The 17847-nt window shown below is 42.2% G+C and overlaps 1 protein-coding gene across 2 annotated transcripts in view; it reads right to left on the reverse strand.

Annotated features, from left to right (window-relative positions):
- Positions 1 to 17847, reverse strand: part of LOC120438625 — a 335811-nt gene that overhangs the window by 15089 nt on the left and 302875 nt on the right. Inside the window, exon 1 of one of the 2 annotated variants that reach the window (XM_039609047.1) lies at positions 6573 to 6655. The exons of the other annotated variant lie outside the window; for it this stretch is intronic. Coding sequence (XP_039464981.1) covers positions 6573 to 6603 — 31 coding nt within the window. The 5' untranslated portion in view covers positions 6604 to 6655. Of the gene's footprint in view, positions 1 to 6572; positions 6656 to 17847 lie in introns of those variants that run through there. 2 annotated transcript variants of the gene reach the window in all.

Genomic DNA, 17847 nt, shown 5'->3' on the forward strand with positions numbered 1-17847 from the left:
ACTGAATCTGAATGTGCAGAGGCATGTAAAGGTTTAGGAGACCCGTTGACTAATGTTGATGAATTTATCGCCCGACACAAGCAACTCTGCTCCTCGTACCGCTTAAACGGCCAGGAAACCGAAGCCACGTTTCGGAGGTGTCTCACATATAACTGGGCTCGGGTGCGAGGCACCTACACAGGGAGGGATGGTAATACCATCCTACCCTATGGCCATGACAATTTAAAAGGCCAAGTTAATGGGGTCTATGAGCGTCTTAGAACTACCTTTAAAGCTTCTGTAGATTACAACAAAATTGCCCAATGTGTGCAGAAAGAAGGAGAGGATGTCCATGAGTTTAGGGCGAGATTAGAGGAAGTTTTTAAAGAGCATAGCGGACTTGTAGAGAGTGCGGAGAAGGCCAGCCCATATCAGCAGCAGTTGAAGCATGCTCTGATGAATGGCTTCCATCCACGCATTTCTGCTTTCATCAGAAAACAAAATGTTAATCAGAACACTGAGAATCACCATAAAAGCAGTATATACTGATGGTGAAACCATGGCTGGATGTAGTGTGATCCTTTCTGAAGCTGCACAACAACTTTTTACAGGGCAGACACCACATATTTCATTGACAAAGAGTGGCATGGCTGAGTGGACAGACTTAGCATCTTTGGTGAGGCAGGGGGAAAGTGTTGAAATGTGGCAGAAAGCTGGAGGGGGTTGGGAGACAGACATGCAGCACAGCATCTTTCGTAAAAAGCTGGGATGGGTGGCACATACTACACCACAAACACACTTAGAGGGGGGTGAGAATGACAAAACAGAATGATACGTTGTAGATTTTAGAGATCACCCGGAGCTTAAACAGGTCCCAGAGAAGCTCTGGTCTACTGGGAAGACTGATGTGGGGTTAATGACAACAGCGAGTCCAGTAGTAATAAAGCCCAAAACGTCTTTTAGGCCAAGAGTGAAACAATATCCCTTGAAGCCTGATGCAGTGGAAGGCATTAAACCAGTGATAGAGGATATGATCAAAGCAGGGATACTAGTTGAAGCTCCACAGGCAGTATGTAACACACCCATCTTCCCAGTTAGAAAGGCTGATTCACAAAAAATACACATACACCAGATTGCCGCAAGGTTTTTGTGATAGTCCTACAATTTTCACACAGAATATTACAAATTGTCTGTCTGATTTTGTAGTTCCATCACATTCACAGATGTTGGTATATGTCGATGATATTTTAATTGCATCCAATTCAGAGCAGAACTGTAGGAACGTATCATTGGCATTGTTGACTCACTTAGCTGAAACAGGTAACAAGGCCTCACTTTCAAAGCTACAGTGGGTAAAGACAGAAGTGAAATTTTTAGGACATCTGCTTAGTGCTGCAGGGAAGAGCATAGATCCAGAGAGGAAAACAGCTATTTTGGCAGCACCTAGGCCAGAGACAAAGAAACACATGATGCAATTTCTAGGGTTGCTAAATTTCTGTCGATCGTGGATGCCCCATTATGCTGAAGTTGCGCAGCCATTACTAGATATGATGTACAGTAAACCTTTAGCTATGTCAGAAAGTTTGAGTTGGACCCCTGAGGGGGAGCAAGCTCTGTGCATGCTGAAACAGATGCTGACAGGAGCATCAGTTCTAGGACTTCCAGATTATAACAAGCCCTTTGTTCAGACTGTTGATTGTAAAGGGCATTTTATGACATCCATGTTAGCACAAAAGTGCGGAGGTAGAATGAAGCCAGTAGCTTATTATTCTAAGAGGCTGGATTCAGTGGCTTGTGCCTTACCTCACTGTGTGCGATCTGTGTGTGCAGCTGCTGAAGCCGTAAAGTGTTCTGGTGAAATTGTTTTGTTTCACCCTTTGACCCTGCTAGTTCCACATGAGGTGGATGTTTTATTGCTACAGACTAAAATGACATTCTTGTCACCGGCAAGACACTTATCTTTGATGTCATTGTTGCTCTCCCAGCCACACGTAACTATTAAGTGGTGTACAACTTTGAATCCCTCTACACTATTACCCACAGAGGAAGAGGGTACACCACATGTGTGTCGTGAGGATGTGGAAAAACAGTGTAAACCTAGAAGTGATTTAACGGACATACCACTCGCTGAGGGCAAGGTTTGGTTTGTTGATGGTTCAAGTTTTAAAACGGCAGGGGGAAAGACTAAAACAGGCTTTGCTGTTGTGGATGATGTGCAGGTCATCCGTGCTGGGCAGTTATCGCATTCCATGTCTGCCCAAGCAGCTGAGATAGTGACTCTGACGGAAGCCTGTAAAGCAGCTGAGGGGCAGGCAGTGACTATATATACAGACAGTCAATATGCCTATGCTACACTTCATTTCTTTGCCGCTCAGTGGTCAAGATGAGGCATGACAACATCAACAGGGAAACCTGTGGAGCATGCAACACTTTTACAGGACCTGTTGAAAGCAGTCTTACTGCCCAGTAAAGTTGCAGTTTGTAAGTGTGCAGCACACACTCGTGGCACTGACCCCATTATACTAGGCAACGCCTTTGCAGATAAAATTGCAAAGGAAGCGGCCCTTGGATCACATGGGGTTCATATTCTGACATCTCAGGAGCAAACTATGCCCATTACACATGATGTGTTAGCAGACATGCAGTCACATTCACCTCCAGCTGAGAAGCAGCTGTGGCTCACTAAAGGAGCAAGCCTGAGAGGTGATGTCTACTATCTTTGTGATAAACCTATTTTGCCTAAGAACTTATACAGGACTGCTGCAATTTTGAGCCATGGGCTCTGCCATGTCTCCACAGCTGGGATGGTGGCAGCAGTCGAACAGCAGTTTTTCACACTGGGATTCAATGCTTATTCAAAACATTTTTGTAAAGCATGTTTAATATGTTGTAAACATAATGCTCAGGGGAACCTCAGGCCTAAAAGAGGAAGGTTTCCCAGACCCAGCTACCCATTTGAAGTAATCCATATGGATTTCATTGAGTTGTCTAACTGTAACACCTACAGGTACTGCCTGGTAATTGTGTGCCCGTTCTCAAAGTGGGTTGAAATTGTCCCCACTAAGAAGGCAGATGCTATTTCAGTGGCTAAGGCAATATGCAAAAATGTGATCCCAGAGCATGGGATCCCCCAGACTATATACAGTGACAATGGTCCTCATTTTGTGAATGAAGTAATTGAGAAAATGTCACAACATCTGGGGATAACACTGAAAAACCACTGCTCATACCACCCACAAAGTGCAGGGTTGGTTGAAAGGACTAATGGCACAGTAAAACTGAGACTCAGGAAAACAATGGAGGAAACAGGCAGAACATGGGTAGACTGCATTGAGCTTGTGAAAATGTATATGAGAATCACGCCAACTGATAATGGCCTAACTCCCTTTGAAATAATATATGGCAGGCCATTTAGAGTTCCAGTGTTTTGTATTGATAATGATAAAGCAGAAGAAGAAAACACACTAGCAGACTGGATGATTAAGATGCTGAAAAGTAAAGAAGTCATGAGTGCAAATAATCTGCCAGATGATTCTGTTTCTGTACAGGAAGAACGTCTGAAGCCAGGGGACTGGGTGCTGATAAAGGTCATAAAGAGGAAGTGCTGGTCGAAGCCACGGTGGGACGGACCATATCAGGCTCTGCTGACAACACCAACAGCTGTGAAGATCGCTGAGCGACCCACCTGGATACACCAAAGCCACTGCAAAAAGGTGACACACATCCAGGCCAGCTCGGAGTAAGTGGCAGGAAGACTGGGTACAAAGGGGGGGGAAAGCCTCCATGGCCCCTCGTCTCAATCCGGTGAAGAAACCATCAGAATGGCTGGAAAAGTGTTGGCTACCCTGCTGGGTGTAATGGCTTTGATGTCATCATGGTCAGCAGTGGAGACCCTGTATGTCCAAGGAAACCACACCCAATACCCTCATGGCTATTCTACAAACTATTGGTGGCAGTTTATGAATACAACTGCTCACTTGAACAATAGGACGGACTGCTATGTGTGTGCTCATATGCCGTTGTCAGCATATACATCTGGACTGTGGCCGTACAGCATACCAGAGGACAGAAGTTGGTGTCTGTTAGGCTTAGCAACTCATCCTGGCAACAGAGTCCCCATGTCCAAGGCCAACTATAGTACACCTCTGAACATCACCTGGAGTAATTCGCCACTTCTGAACACGAATTGTTCTGGAAAAACTGACTTATTGGCCTGGCCTCAAGTGTCAGACCCACTGCCAGACATAATATTGTTGAACAAGCTGAATGCAGCTCAACTACCGGTGTGTGTGATGAACAATGGAACACTGTCAGTGGGAGAGCTGCCGCTTCGCTTATGCGGAAAGATATACACCTACTGCCCTCTGGAGAATGAGAGCAGGTGTATGAAATGCTTGACCAATGTGAAGTGTGCTGAGAACTCGACATTAAGGAGGACGGAATGCAAGTTCAACCTGGCTTACAGAATACGTTCGGCAGAACAACTTCCGGTTCAAAAGGCTACCGGATCCATCATCCAATCAGTGATGCCTGTTGTTGCAGCATTGGTACCTACCTACCTCTTCTGGTTTGGTTTTTGTTGTTGCGCTTTTCAATTTGTTTTTGCGCTTTTCAATTTGTTTTTGCACTTTTCAATTTGTTTTTGTGCTTTTCAATTTGATTTTGCGTTAAGTGAATTTGTTTTTGCGGTAAGTGAATTTGTTTTTGCGGTAAGTGAATTTGTTTTTGAGGTAAGTGAACTTTGTTTTTGCGCTTTTCAATTTGTTTTTGCATTAAGAGATTTGTTGTTGCGCTTTTCAATTTGTTTTTGCGCTTTTCAATTTGTTTTTGCGCTTTTCAATTTGTTGTGCGTTTTGTGATTTGTTTTTGTGGTTTGCACTTCAGGGCCACCGTAGGAAAGGAGACCTCTTGGACATCAATCAGCGTGATGAGAACTATTGAAAACAAAAGAAAGAATCTTTGGAAAAAAATTATCCGAGGAAAACCAATTTATTTTAGATGACCCCAGTCCCATCTGCAAACATGGAGGATGCGAGGTTTATGACCTATACTGCAGCCAGACACCAGGAAGCGTCGGTCATCCATGTTTTCTACAGTCATTGGTTCTGACTGAGAGGTTTCTGAAACAAATTCAAACGTATCTGGTCGTTAAGTCACTGGCCGTGTCTGAGCCTAAACTCCGCTGCAGGTCCATATATCAAACGATCACTGTGGCATTACTGAGAGTTGAAAAACTGTCTAAAGTCTTTCATCTTTGATAAAATGATCAGTGTTGTGCTCTACCAGGTGTAACAATTGAGTTGTCATCCAGGCATCCATGAAAACGGAATTTATGACATTTAACAGAGTTAGAAGTTAGCAGGAAGTTAACTCGCTAGCTTCTATCTAAATACAATATAGCATGTTGTGACTGCGGGGTTTTGGAAACAAATTAAAACGTACAGCTCTGTTATCACTTCCAACATAAATGAAGACAGAAATCTAAACCTCAATTACGTTTGTAGGGTTACTGAAGTTTGGCTAGCTGGTATATAATGATGTGCTACGTGACCGCTAGTTACACAGCTATGTTATCATAATATAAACAAGCTAATTTTTTTTCCACTCGATAAAAGTTAACGTGAGTGTTCTCAGTGGTCAGGATCAAATGTAATCACATGGCAGGATGCTGTAAAAGGACTAAACTTCAGCCAGGAGAACAACTGAGTTAATCCATCCACAATACGAGGTTAGTCATTCATATGCTGCTGCATGGGCTGGGCTGTAGTTACATCCTAAGGTTTTAAAAACTGAGCTTAAATAAATGATTAGCGGTAATAAAAGCCGAGGGAGGTCGACAGTGATCACTGACTGTTTTAGGAGCTTTTTGAGATTAAATAGAAGAAGATACAAACAAAAGCCATATTAAACGCAGACTACTTTAGGCTCAGAAGTAGGATTCGTCACGTCATCACTGAACGACCAGATAGTTCTGCTGTCAGTTCCAACATAAACGAAGACAGAAAACTAAACAGCAGTGATGTTTGTAGGGTTACTGAAGTTGGGCTAGCTGGTATATAATGATGTACTACGTGATCGCTAGCTACACAGCTATGTTAGCATAACATAAACACAGTGAAGCTGCAGGATGAACGCTAACTTAAATAGATAGAGATTAAATAGAACAAGATACAAAGCAATAGAACATTAGAACAACACAAAAGCCATATTAAACGTCGGATAGTTTGGGCCCGGATGCAGGAATCATCATGTCATCACTTAAAGACCAGATTACTTAAACTGCAGGGATATCTTAAAGACATAAAGAGCTGGATGGCCGCTAACTTTCTGCTTCTTAATTCAGATCAAACTGAGGTTATTGTATTCAGCCCAGAAAATCTTAGAAATATGGTATCTAACCAAATTCTTACTCTGGATGGCATTACCTTGGCCACCAGTAACACTGTGAGGAACCTTGGAGTCATTTTTGACCAGTGATGCAGAAAAACTAATTCATGCATTTATTACTGTTATTTCTTTGTTCAGTGCAGTGAATCTCTGTTAAATGGATAATAAATGAATGAAGGAGCGAAGGAGCTCTGAGTTTGACTCACCGAGGAGCAGAGAGACACACGGAGTCTGCATTATGCCTGGATGACGACTGAACACCAGTCTGAGAAGCACGGAGACGCCTTCAGCTTCGTCACTTCCCCTTTAACACTAAATGTTGCCACACTGAGGGGTTGGTGAGGGCGGGCCTGTAGTTATCATTTACAAAGATTAAAAGCATCATGTTACCATATGATCTGTCCCACCACCTGATAATGCGCTCCAGACATTTCCATTCATCCCTTTTCTCAACCATTTATCCAGTTCAGCGTTGTAGAGTGGGCTGAAGCCTGTCCTGTCATACGATGAGAGATGGGGTGGTAGATGTTGGCAGTCCACCTTTACAAACTAAGCTTCACTCTTGTGTTTCTTTCAGGTAAAATATGCCTCCACCAAAGTCCTTATATCACAAATTTAAAGTTTGTGGTTGGCTCACTATTTCCTCGCCAAAAGTGAAGATAAAACCTGCAGCACTGAACTATCATTCAGATATTATAAAGTGTGTGATAAGCAGTATGAGCTCCATCCTAAGGTGTAATTTTAGACTAATAACATACTTTGTTCAACTCATATTTCACATTCAGATAAATATTTGTTTGTGACTTAAGACACTTCTCCACCTTTGTCTTCATCCATTCAATGCAAAAAGAAAAGAGCAGCTTCTGAAAAGCTCCAACACCACAAACTCACCACCTGCAATTTAAGTTTGATTTGAAGTATTGGGTATCAAAAGACAGAAAGATATCTGGAACATGTAAATCACCCTGCTTTGTGACTGAAATCTGTGTTTTATCTGAGTGCGTCTGAACTGAAAAGGAGGGTTACAAGCATCACATGACAAATTGATTTAAAGTGGAAAGAACATGAAAACAGGAACCAAAGAGAAAAGGAGGAAGCAGCACAACAAAAATAGAAGTTACTGAGAAAGGAAACAACACAGAGCTGAGTGATGGTGTTAGATACATTTTTCTATTTCTTTTTTTGCCTGTCCTCCCCGGCACTTTAGCATCAGAATTATTGTTTGAAGGCCAAGAAAAATACCCAACATTTTGACCCTTTACTACACTGGTCCACTTGATTTCTGTAGTTTATGAGATTTCTACTAGGATTTTTTTTATTATTTTTAATTATTTTTTATTTTAAGTTAGTACAATCAGAACGTACAGGACCAGAGGATGGGAAAGAGAAAGACAGAAACAATGCATGGACATCCCAACAAAGACAGTTTGTGCCTTTGAACACAATCACAGACTTTAGAGGGAAAACCAGCACACTGCAGACCACGGCATCTCTGTGTGAGGATCTAAACGTATTCTACGCTAGATTCGACACAGCGAACACCATGAGACCGGACAGTGTGCACACCGCGGATGACGTCAGTGCGCACACTGTGTCTGAGGAGGATGTGCGGAAGTGCTTCAGGAGAGTGAACGCACGCAAAGCTACTGGTCCGGACGGGATTCCCGGCCGCGTCCTCAAGTCATGCGCGGCTCAGCTGGCTGGAGTGTTTACACACATCTTCAACCTTTCCCTCTCTCTGTCTGTAGTCCCAGCCTGCTTCAGAATGGCCACCATCGTCCCTGTACCCAAATCCTCCACCATCTCATCATTGAACGACTGGCGACCTGTAGCCCTGACCCCCATCGTGAGCAAATGCTTCGAGAAGCTGGTCAGGGACTTCATCTGCTCAGCACTACCCGACTCACTGGACCCTCTACAGTTCGCATACCGCCACAACAGGTCCACTGATGATGCCATAGCCCTGACACTCCATGCTGCCCTGTCACACCTGGAGAAGAGAGACACGTATGTGAGAATGCTGTTTGTAGATTACAGCTCAGCATTCAATACCATCGTTCCCTCGAAGCTGGACAGGAAATTGCAGGATCTAGGACTGAGCAGCTCCCTCTGCAGCTGGATTCTTAACTTCCTGTCTGACAGACGCCAAGTGGTCAGACTGGGCAGCACCACCTCATCCCCCATCACACTGAACACTGGTGCTCCACAGGGGTGTGTACTGAGCCCTCTCCTGTACTCACTCTACACCTACGACTGCACGGCCACTAGAAACTCCAACATCATTGTGAAGTGTGCGAACGACATTACAGTGGTGGGTCTTATCACCAACGGTGATGAGACGGCCTACAGGGAGGAGGTCAGCGCCCTGACCCACTGGTGTCAAGACAACCATCTCACCCTCAACGTCGCAAAGACAAAGGAGCTGATAGTGGACTTCTGGAGGTGCAGAGGAGTACACACCCCCATCACCATCAACGGCGCCGCTGTGGAGAGAGTGAGCAGCTTCCGCTTCCTTGGTGTACATCTGGCTGAGGATCTTACGTGGTCAGTACACATAAACAAAACAGTGAAGAAGGCGCAGCAGCGCCTCTTCTTTCTCAGGAGACTGAAAAGATTGGGCATGAGCCCCCGCATCCTCAGGACCTTCTGTCCCATTGAGAGCATCCTCACTGGATGCATCACCACCTGGTATGGCAACAGCACCGCTTACAACCGCAAAGCTCTCCAGAGAGTAGTGCGGTGTGCTGAACGGTTAATTGGAGGTGAGCTTCCCTCCCTCCAAGACATCTACAGGAAGCGGTGCCTGAGGAAAGCGGGGAGGATCATCAAGGACTCCAGTCACCCCAGCCACAAACTGTTCAGACTACTTCCATCAGGAAGGAGGTTCTGCAGCATCCGGTCCCGTACCAGCAGACTGAGAGACAGCTTTTTCCATCAGGCCATCAGACTGCTGAACACATCATAGACACCTCACCCTCACTTACCAGAACTTCAACATTATGCACTCCACACTGTACATTAATGCCAGTGTTTTGCACATACCAACCTCTGTATATTTTATATATCTTATTTTATTGTTTACTTTATTTCATTTGTAAAACATGTATACACACTATATACACACTCACACACACACACACACGTAGAAAAACATATTTAGTATACACATTTAGTAATGTATATACCTTTATATATTGTACATATATTTATTACTTTTTAGATTAGCCATTTCTATATTTTGCTTGTTTTACGTTACTGTATTTTTGCACAACTCTGTTGCTTGTGAAGCTTGCACACAAGAATTTCACTCACATGTACTGTACCACTGTACCTGCACATGTGACGTGACAATAAAAGTGATTTGATTTGATTTGATTTATTGACAGTTTATACTATGTACTTTCAAAAACACTCAAATGAAGTGAGGGTATTTTTGACTCCTGAGGACCACAGGTGAATGGCAAACAGGAAGTCATTATGAGGGTTAAGAACAACCCTCCTGCTGATGGAAAGAACAGTGTTTGAATTTGTTCACAGTGAGAAACACCAGCTGACTTCTGATGTTGGACAGAAGCACAGGAGCAGAGGAGGAATCTTCACAGACACTTTGTTTATGGTGTTTACACTGCACGTTTGTGAAGCTCTGTGAAATATTAACAATAGATTTGTGATAACCTTTTGTTTATAAATGAAGGAGCTTCAGTGTATTTAAGTTTAGCTCTCTGTGGCTCCAACCACTCAGTGTTTCTTCTTTCTTGAAGCTGTCTTACACACATCAGTATTCTGCAAACTTTAAAGGAGTCATGTTTGCTTCTGCCATGAGTTGTTGTGTGAAGCAGGCAGGACTGGACCCACACGCAGACTCATGGATGCAAAAATAAACTCAAAAGTCAACGAACTGAAGAATACAAAACTAGACTGGGGAACATAGGAAGCTAAACCAACAAACACAGCACACAGCCAGGTATGAGGGAGATACCTGGACAGAGGGAAACACAGGACTTATGCAAGGCATAACAAGGGTAGAGAAACAACAGGGAAACACAGCTAATCAGACACAATGAGACAGAGGAAGCAAAACTGAACATGACGCAAGTAAGACAGGAAGTGGCAGTGAGAACCAGACAAACACACAAGACCTTGACAACAGGACACGCAGACATGAAAACATATGACTAATATGAGACCGGGGAGACGAGATGGAACACAGGGAGACCAACACAACACCAGGAAGGAGAGTCGAGGGGCGTGGTTAGCAGGCAATGGCGTAAGACGTTTTTTGGAAGAGCTCCGCACCGGCCCTTAATTTTTTACTCATATCCATCTGTTTTTTGACACCTTTCTGTTGATTCCTGACGTCTGTATATACTTTATAACAATGACGAAACCTAAAGCTTCAAAAGCCCGTGAAAAGACTGAGAAAATCGGAGAAGATGAAGGTGAGTTAGCGAATGTGGCTAACGAGCACGCGCTAGCTGAGGAGCCAAGTGCAAAAGGCCCCGTGACTTCCCAAGTAGCTAACCCGACGCCGGCCGACATAATGAGTGCAATTGCTAGATTGGAGACTTCGGTCGATAGCAAATTCACTGCTATTTCAACCACGATGAATGCCATGGAGGCCACTCTTTCCACTGTAACTGGGAGGATACATGATATTGAGGAGGCTGTAAATGGGCATGACGAGAGGATTGCTGTTTTAGAAGCACTCTGCGACTCGCTCCAGAAAGGATACGATTTACATCACAAAAAATTGGATGACCTCGAGTCGCGGTCAAGACGACAGAATATCAGGATCCTTGGAGTTGCGGAGGGGACGGAGAAAGGAAACCCACTGGACTTTGCTTCTGAGCTTATTCCTAAGCTTCTGGGGAGTGAGAACTTCACGGGCAGGGTCGTGGTGGATAGAGCGCACCGTGCCCTGGGCCCCAAGCCAGCTGACAGGGACCGGCCTCGTCCTTTTATTGTAAGGCTGCACTACTATCAAACCCGTGAGCGTATCCTGAGGCTGGCAGCACAGAAAGCTCCGCTGCAGTACAACGGGGCGAAAGTTTTCATCTTTCCGGATCTGACCGCGGAGGTGCTGGCACGGCGCAAGAAGTTGAAGAAGTCCGCAAACGGTGCAGGGAGGCCAATCTACGCTACGGCTTTATTCATCCTGCTCGATTTCGGGGTCACACAGACTTTTGATAAGCCGGAGGCTGCCAAAAGATTCCTGGACCAGAAACTGGCAGTGGGTACGAATGAGTAGGACTTTTTTGCCACAACTGTCTATTTCCGCAGGTATATGTTTCTCTGCATAAGCCTTATTTTTACTGTTCTCATGGGCGTGTTGATGTGGGCTCATACAGTTTAGGTCAGTATTATTGCTGTTATTACTCTCTACAATATGGACAGTATAAGCCCTCAGGGTCTCTGATTACTCTTTGATTTGCTGAATGGGAGCATAGTAAAGCTCACACATATATGGGTTTATATGGCTCTTGTTTTTTTAATTTATCTGAACTTTTCCCTCTTTTTCTTTACTTTTCTTTTTTTTTTTTTCTTTCATAAAGTGTCTTATAAATCTCCTTTGCTGGTGTGGGGCTGCGGGATGGGTTAAGGGTAGGATTGTAGCTACTACTATGTTCCTATTGGGTATTTTGGGTGGAGAAGGGCTTTGATTGGGGAGGCCCCTCTTTTTTCGTGGGACTGTTCTTAGTGTTTTATGTTTTGATGTTTTTGTTCTATGGTGGTACAATCTTAAATGTGATAATTACAGAGTGTATAAGTACTGGTTAGTTAGTCGAATTAGGATACGTAACATTTATGTTAAACACATCCAATAAGACTACACTGAGGTTGGTCAGTTGGAATGTGAAAGGCCTGGGTAATCCTGTAAAAAGGGCTAAGGTTCTTGCACACCTTAAACTATTGCAACCTGACATCATTTTTTTACAGGAGACGCATGCTAAGCGCAAGGTTCAATCTGTGCTACGTGCTAATTGGTTGGGTCAGGCATACAATGCTAATTTTGGAGCTAAAGCAAGAGGGGTTGCAATTTTGTTCAGGAAGAATATTCCTTTCTGTCAAAGCTCAGTTACTGTGGATCCAGGGGGAAGGTACTTAATTCTTACAGGTCTCTTGAACTCATTACCCGTCACTTTTGTAAACGTATACGGTCCTAACTTTGATTGCCCTGAGTTTTTTCAAAAGACTTAAGCTGTTGTCAAATGTGAATAATTCTAATATTATAATAGCTGGGGATATGAATCTGGTACTGGACACCTGTTTGGATAAAAGTGCATCGGCTCATACCCAACAGTCTAAATCCAGTCATGTTGTGAAGAGTGCGTTGAAAAATATGAACATGGTGGATATTTGGAGATTACTTTATCCCACAGGCAGGGCTTACTCCTTTTTCTCTTCCGTTCATGGGTCGTACTCCCGTATTGATTATATCTTTCTGGACTCTAAACTTATTTCGATTATGAGGGATGTTACCTACCATCCTATTTTAATTTCTGACCATAGCCCTGTGTCCGTTGATCTGGATTTTGCAGATTTAGCCAACTTACAGAGGAGACACTGGCGCTTTGATCCAACTCTGCTTAAAGATGAGACCTTTCATAAGACATTGGAGAAGCACATCTTGGATTATATTAATGACAATGATAAAGGTGATGTTAACGATGCAATTCTCTGGGAGAGTATGAAGGCGGTAATTAGAGGCCACATTATTTCGTTCTCTGCAGTGTTACGGGTTCGAAATTGAGGATGAGAGTAAAACAATGATAGTCCAGAAAAGGCCGTTCAAACAATTGATTTTAATGAATGCACGCAGCGTGGAGAGGTGCAAACTGCAAAACAGTTGTACATCTCACCCAAAATACACTCTAGATTGCTTTTATAACATCAGGGTATTGTAACGCGCCCTTCTTGCGTTTACAAGCACATAATTTGCATGTACAGAACATTCATGTATTTTAAGAATTAACTGCAACATAGAGGTTCCTCCTTGTGGCATACTCTTAAGAATATGGTGATGATCTAAGGCCTTTGAGGTCACCATGGGCTGGACATCCTTCCGTCACCTGTAACTAGGCAAACTCAAATGCAACAAGAAGCTGAATACATTCAGGCCTTTGCTCAGCTACTATTTTACTGTAACAATATACTCAGCATATGAGTTATGATACATATATATTTAACTCAATCATTTTAAAGTAGTTATAACTGCACCTGTAATAAAAATGTTAATATTTGATTATGATAACCCCTATAATATAAATTATACCATAATGCCAGCAGCTTCAATAAACACTTTGATGAAATGATAATTAATGCAATGACAAAGATGATGGTTATGTAAAATAATCCCTGTAATTCCACAATTCCCCCTTTTGACGTCTTCCAAAGACGTCACTACACCATTCCCAGGTCCACTACCTTCGCTCTGACCCTCTCTAGCCGCCCCTGACTCAGCAAATCCGTCAACAACCTCATGTCCTCTAGGTGGTCCAGCAATAAAACACCAGCCCCCACTTGAAAACACTTCATGCTTAGGTAATCTCCGCTCCTTTTCTGGGTCCTTCTCTAGTGGAAATCTTCTCCTGTAAGGGATAGAAAACAAACAACCTTTCTCTGCTACACCTTACTAACCTACTTTGTTCATCTAAGGTTCCTGTCATTATTCAAAGTTGGTTCACAATATCATATCAGGCAAAATCACAAACCCTACTGCCACGTCTACTTTGTTAAGCTCTTCAGCTAGACTCTGTACCGGTTTGCCAATCTGTGTGTACATGTCTCTACACTTTTAATGTCTAAATGCACATCTGGATGTATGTGCACTTGTGTGTCTATCTGCATCTATGAGTCAATGATTTGTCAGATATAAGGCGTTAATGTGAGAAATGTTTCCTGACTATTAACTCCTGATACTCGAGGAACTTTCCTGTTTGCCCAACCTCTTAGGTTTGGCCTTTTACACTTTTACTAAAGAAATTTTAACAGAGCCCAAAGAGATTTTTATTTTGCTCCTGTGCTTGACAGGTTAAGCGAAGTTGTTTTTTGTTTTGTTTTGAAATTTTCTCTTCTGTGTGTGTGTGTGTACATAAGTAAGAATATGATAATCAACATAAGATCCCTGGTTTGCAAATGATTTTCTGCCCCCGCTGCAGGGCAACATCATGTGGTGGTGAGTCTATGTTGGCTAGTTTAATGCAAATATGTAACAGTTGCTTCATTACATTGCCCACTCAGAGTTGCGCAGTTTCAAAGTATGTGGAGAATTCAATACACATTTCTTGGCTAATTATTTTCCCAATAAAAGTGAAATCAAACATTACATTTGATTTCACTTATGTATTATCCTGTTCTGGGCTCTATCCATTATATTAACTTTATTTAATCTCAATACTCTTTATGTGTGTGAGCAACGCTTTTAGTCTTATTAAACACAACCCAAGTAAAATGCACACCATCCCCATGTCAGCCTAAATCTCCGCTAAAAAGCACACTTCAAAGTTTTCTATCTGGATTTACGCCTCTTTTGGCCTCAAGCATATACATAACATGCCAAGGTTACTGTTAATGCCCGTTAGACAAGTTTCCATTATCTACAACATTTTGTTTCACCCGGCTCACCCTCACACATTTCCTGTTCACTTATTGCATATTTATCTTTAACACCTTTTACCTCAGGAGTTGCTAAGCAGAAACAAAGCAACCTGTGGTCCACCTTTACCCTGTAAAATAAACCCCTGTCATGATTGTGTCTGTAAGCATGTTTTGCATTCATTCATTACACTCCACGCCATTCCTGCAAGTTAGGAGCTGTAAAGTTAAAAGCTACATCAAGTCCAGGCCTCTGGCCTGGCCTATATATAAATCATGTGTGTTTGTAAGCGTGCGTGCAATTCACCTGCTATGTTCTCATCATCCCTCAACATGTATCACCTGGACACTCTCACCAGTGAAGCTTAAAACCCTCTTGGATAGAACATCAACTCTAAACAAGCACAGTTATGCATTGTGTATAAAATTAACTCAACCTCATGGTAACCTACCTAAGTACCTGTCTTAAGAGAGACCTCTGCACAGCTCAGACGCCAGTTGCAAGAGCTCTCTAACATTAGAATCATCAACTGTGACTTATATAGTGTTATTTCGGTACTTTATACTTCACACATTTTGAACGTTGTTTATATGGGGAGTTCCTCTTTTTATGTCTATATTTATTAATATGCCTTGTGCACTAAAGCTTCCTGTTTTTCAGTCTGGCTGAGCACTCGTTTGTGAGTATAAACTGGCCTCTACAAGCCTTCATTAGCAGATACACATTACAAATACTTCATATATACAGAGAAAAACCCAATAATCCACATTTCACTATTTTGTTCTTTGGTTCAGATTTGGATTCTGTATTGTTCTTCATTTGTTATTATTTATGTTTAGATTGTTTATTGCTAGTCTTGGTTTGTTGTTGTCTGTTTGGGAGCTGACATAGTCTCTATAAATGAACTTCTTTTGGTGGAGTAGCATCAGGAGAGAAGCTCCAGAGAGGCATCTTCCATGTTAAACACTAAAATATAACAAAAGAGATCTTCTCAACATGTTGTATATTTTAATATTTCCTTATTATTTTGTCATAAAATAAATCACCCAAATAACTTAAGCTGTGTGACAGCACCTTGCGTTACGCCAGGCTGTGAACTGCCCTAAATCTACTTGCTACACCCCTTTTCACCTAGTTTAATTTTTTTCAATCCTAATTTAAACTATTCCTGACTTCCCTCAATGCACACTGTAAAGTGTAAAAGATACAATTAGCTTTCTCCTGGTAAAAGGTCCTACATTATTTTCTCTACCTTTGGAAACATCCTCTATCGAGTTAACCCATTTCATTTTTCAAACTTAGGCCTGATTTCTTCGCCCCTTTAACGGGTAGCGCATATCCGGTCTGAACACTGTGTTTGGGCAATTTACGAATTGTTGCAGGATTTCTATGTTATGTAAAGTTCCTCTCATCCCTTTTATGCTTCCATTATAACCTGTGTCTAACAAGCTTTTGATCTTCTTTGTAATATAAACAACTCGGTGTATTTGTGCTCTGTTCTTCTCCTTTCTCTCGTCTGATCATCTCAAGTACATCCTGTACCAAATTTGCTTCCTCTTTTCAAGTCCCACATTTAATTACAAGCTCAAACAGATTTGCCCTATATTGCTGTCTCGACGTGTTTCCTGTCAACTTAACAGAGTTATTCTCAGAACTCAGAGCTGAGGTTCCCCTTTTCTAAGTCTGTCTGTTCTACAAGAGAGCAAGTCGGTAAACAAGTTTATCATCACAAAGGTTATTAGGCAAAGGTCACGTAGACATTTGCCTAGTAACCCTAAAAGAACACATTTCATGTAGCTAATCGCATATATTAACACCCCCCTTTTTGTGACACATCTCATGTGTTACAAACTCAAAATCCTTCACTCAGGTTAGGGAATTAAAGAAAAGTTTAGTCCTATCATATTATGTATAAATGCTCCGGCCCTTCAAATCTGTATTTAAGGAATGAAATCAAATTAATCATCATGTCAAATCCTTTCTTGGCTCCATCCACAGCCTGCATCCTTGAAACGTCCTAGAAACAAAAACCTGTGTGTTAACCAGAACATCACCTTTTATACTCAGTTTCTCCACTTCATCCAACCTGTATTATAACAGAAAAGTTAAAACAGAACAATTATCAGTCATGTGTCCAACCTTAGTCCAGTCTTTTGTCAGTGTCCAGTCGGTCCAACCTATGGTCTGCCTCGTCCGTCCAGTCACCATCCATTTACACACATTCACTCACACGCATTAACATCAGGTATTGCTGACAGTGGAGACTATCTCGCAAATATTCAGTCTTCACTCTCAGCAACATCAACTCATTTATTTGTTTTACTTTGTTTTTAAGAAAATAGTTCTTTCTGCTTTTAGACTGGATTGGCTCATGGCAATCCTTTTACTTTGTCAGCGCTGTTATCCACTCTTTTGCAGGCCTGCTTACAACAAAATGAGAGAAAAAAAAAAGAGAGCTGAGTATTAGCTCATCAAAGTACAAAACAAAATCACCTGACAGGTTTTTCTTTATAAGTGCACTGTTACAAAACCCCTTAAACATGTCCATGTTTATTAACACTCCCTCTTTAAAAATAAAACAACAACCTCAAAAATCTTCAACAATCTTAAATTTCACCCATAGAACACACCCAAAACGTAAAAAAGCTACACCGTTTTGTACACGAGATCCCCCTTTAAGCACTTTACCAAACTCACATTCAACCTTAACATATAAGCACGTTCTCACAATATGTCAACACTAGTTTATAAACCTCTTAATCAAATTTGCACCTCTGAACAATCTACCCCTCCTTTAAGGCCCCAATCACACACACACAGCAACCTCCTCTGTCCACATTCACACGAGCTCTCAAACTTTTTCCATACTCAGCCATATCTCAACA

Source organism: Oreochromis aureus, linkage group 3 (genome assembly GCF_013358895.1).
Source record: "Oreochromis aureus strain Israel breed Guangdong linkage group 3, ZZ_aureus, whole genome shotgun sequence".
Lineage (NCBI taxonomy): Eukaryota > Metazoa > Chordata > Actinopteri > Cichliformes > Cichlidae > Oreochromis > Oreochromis aureus.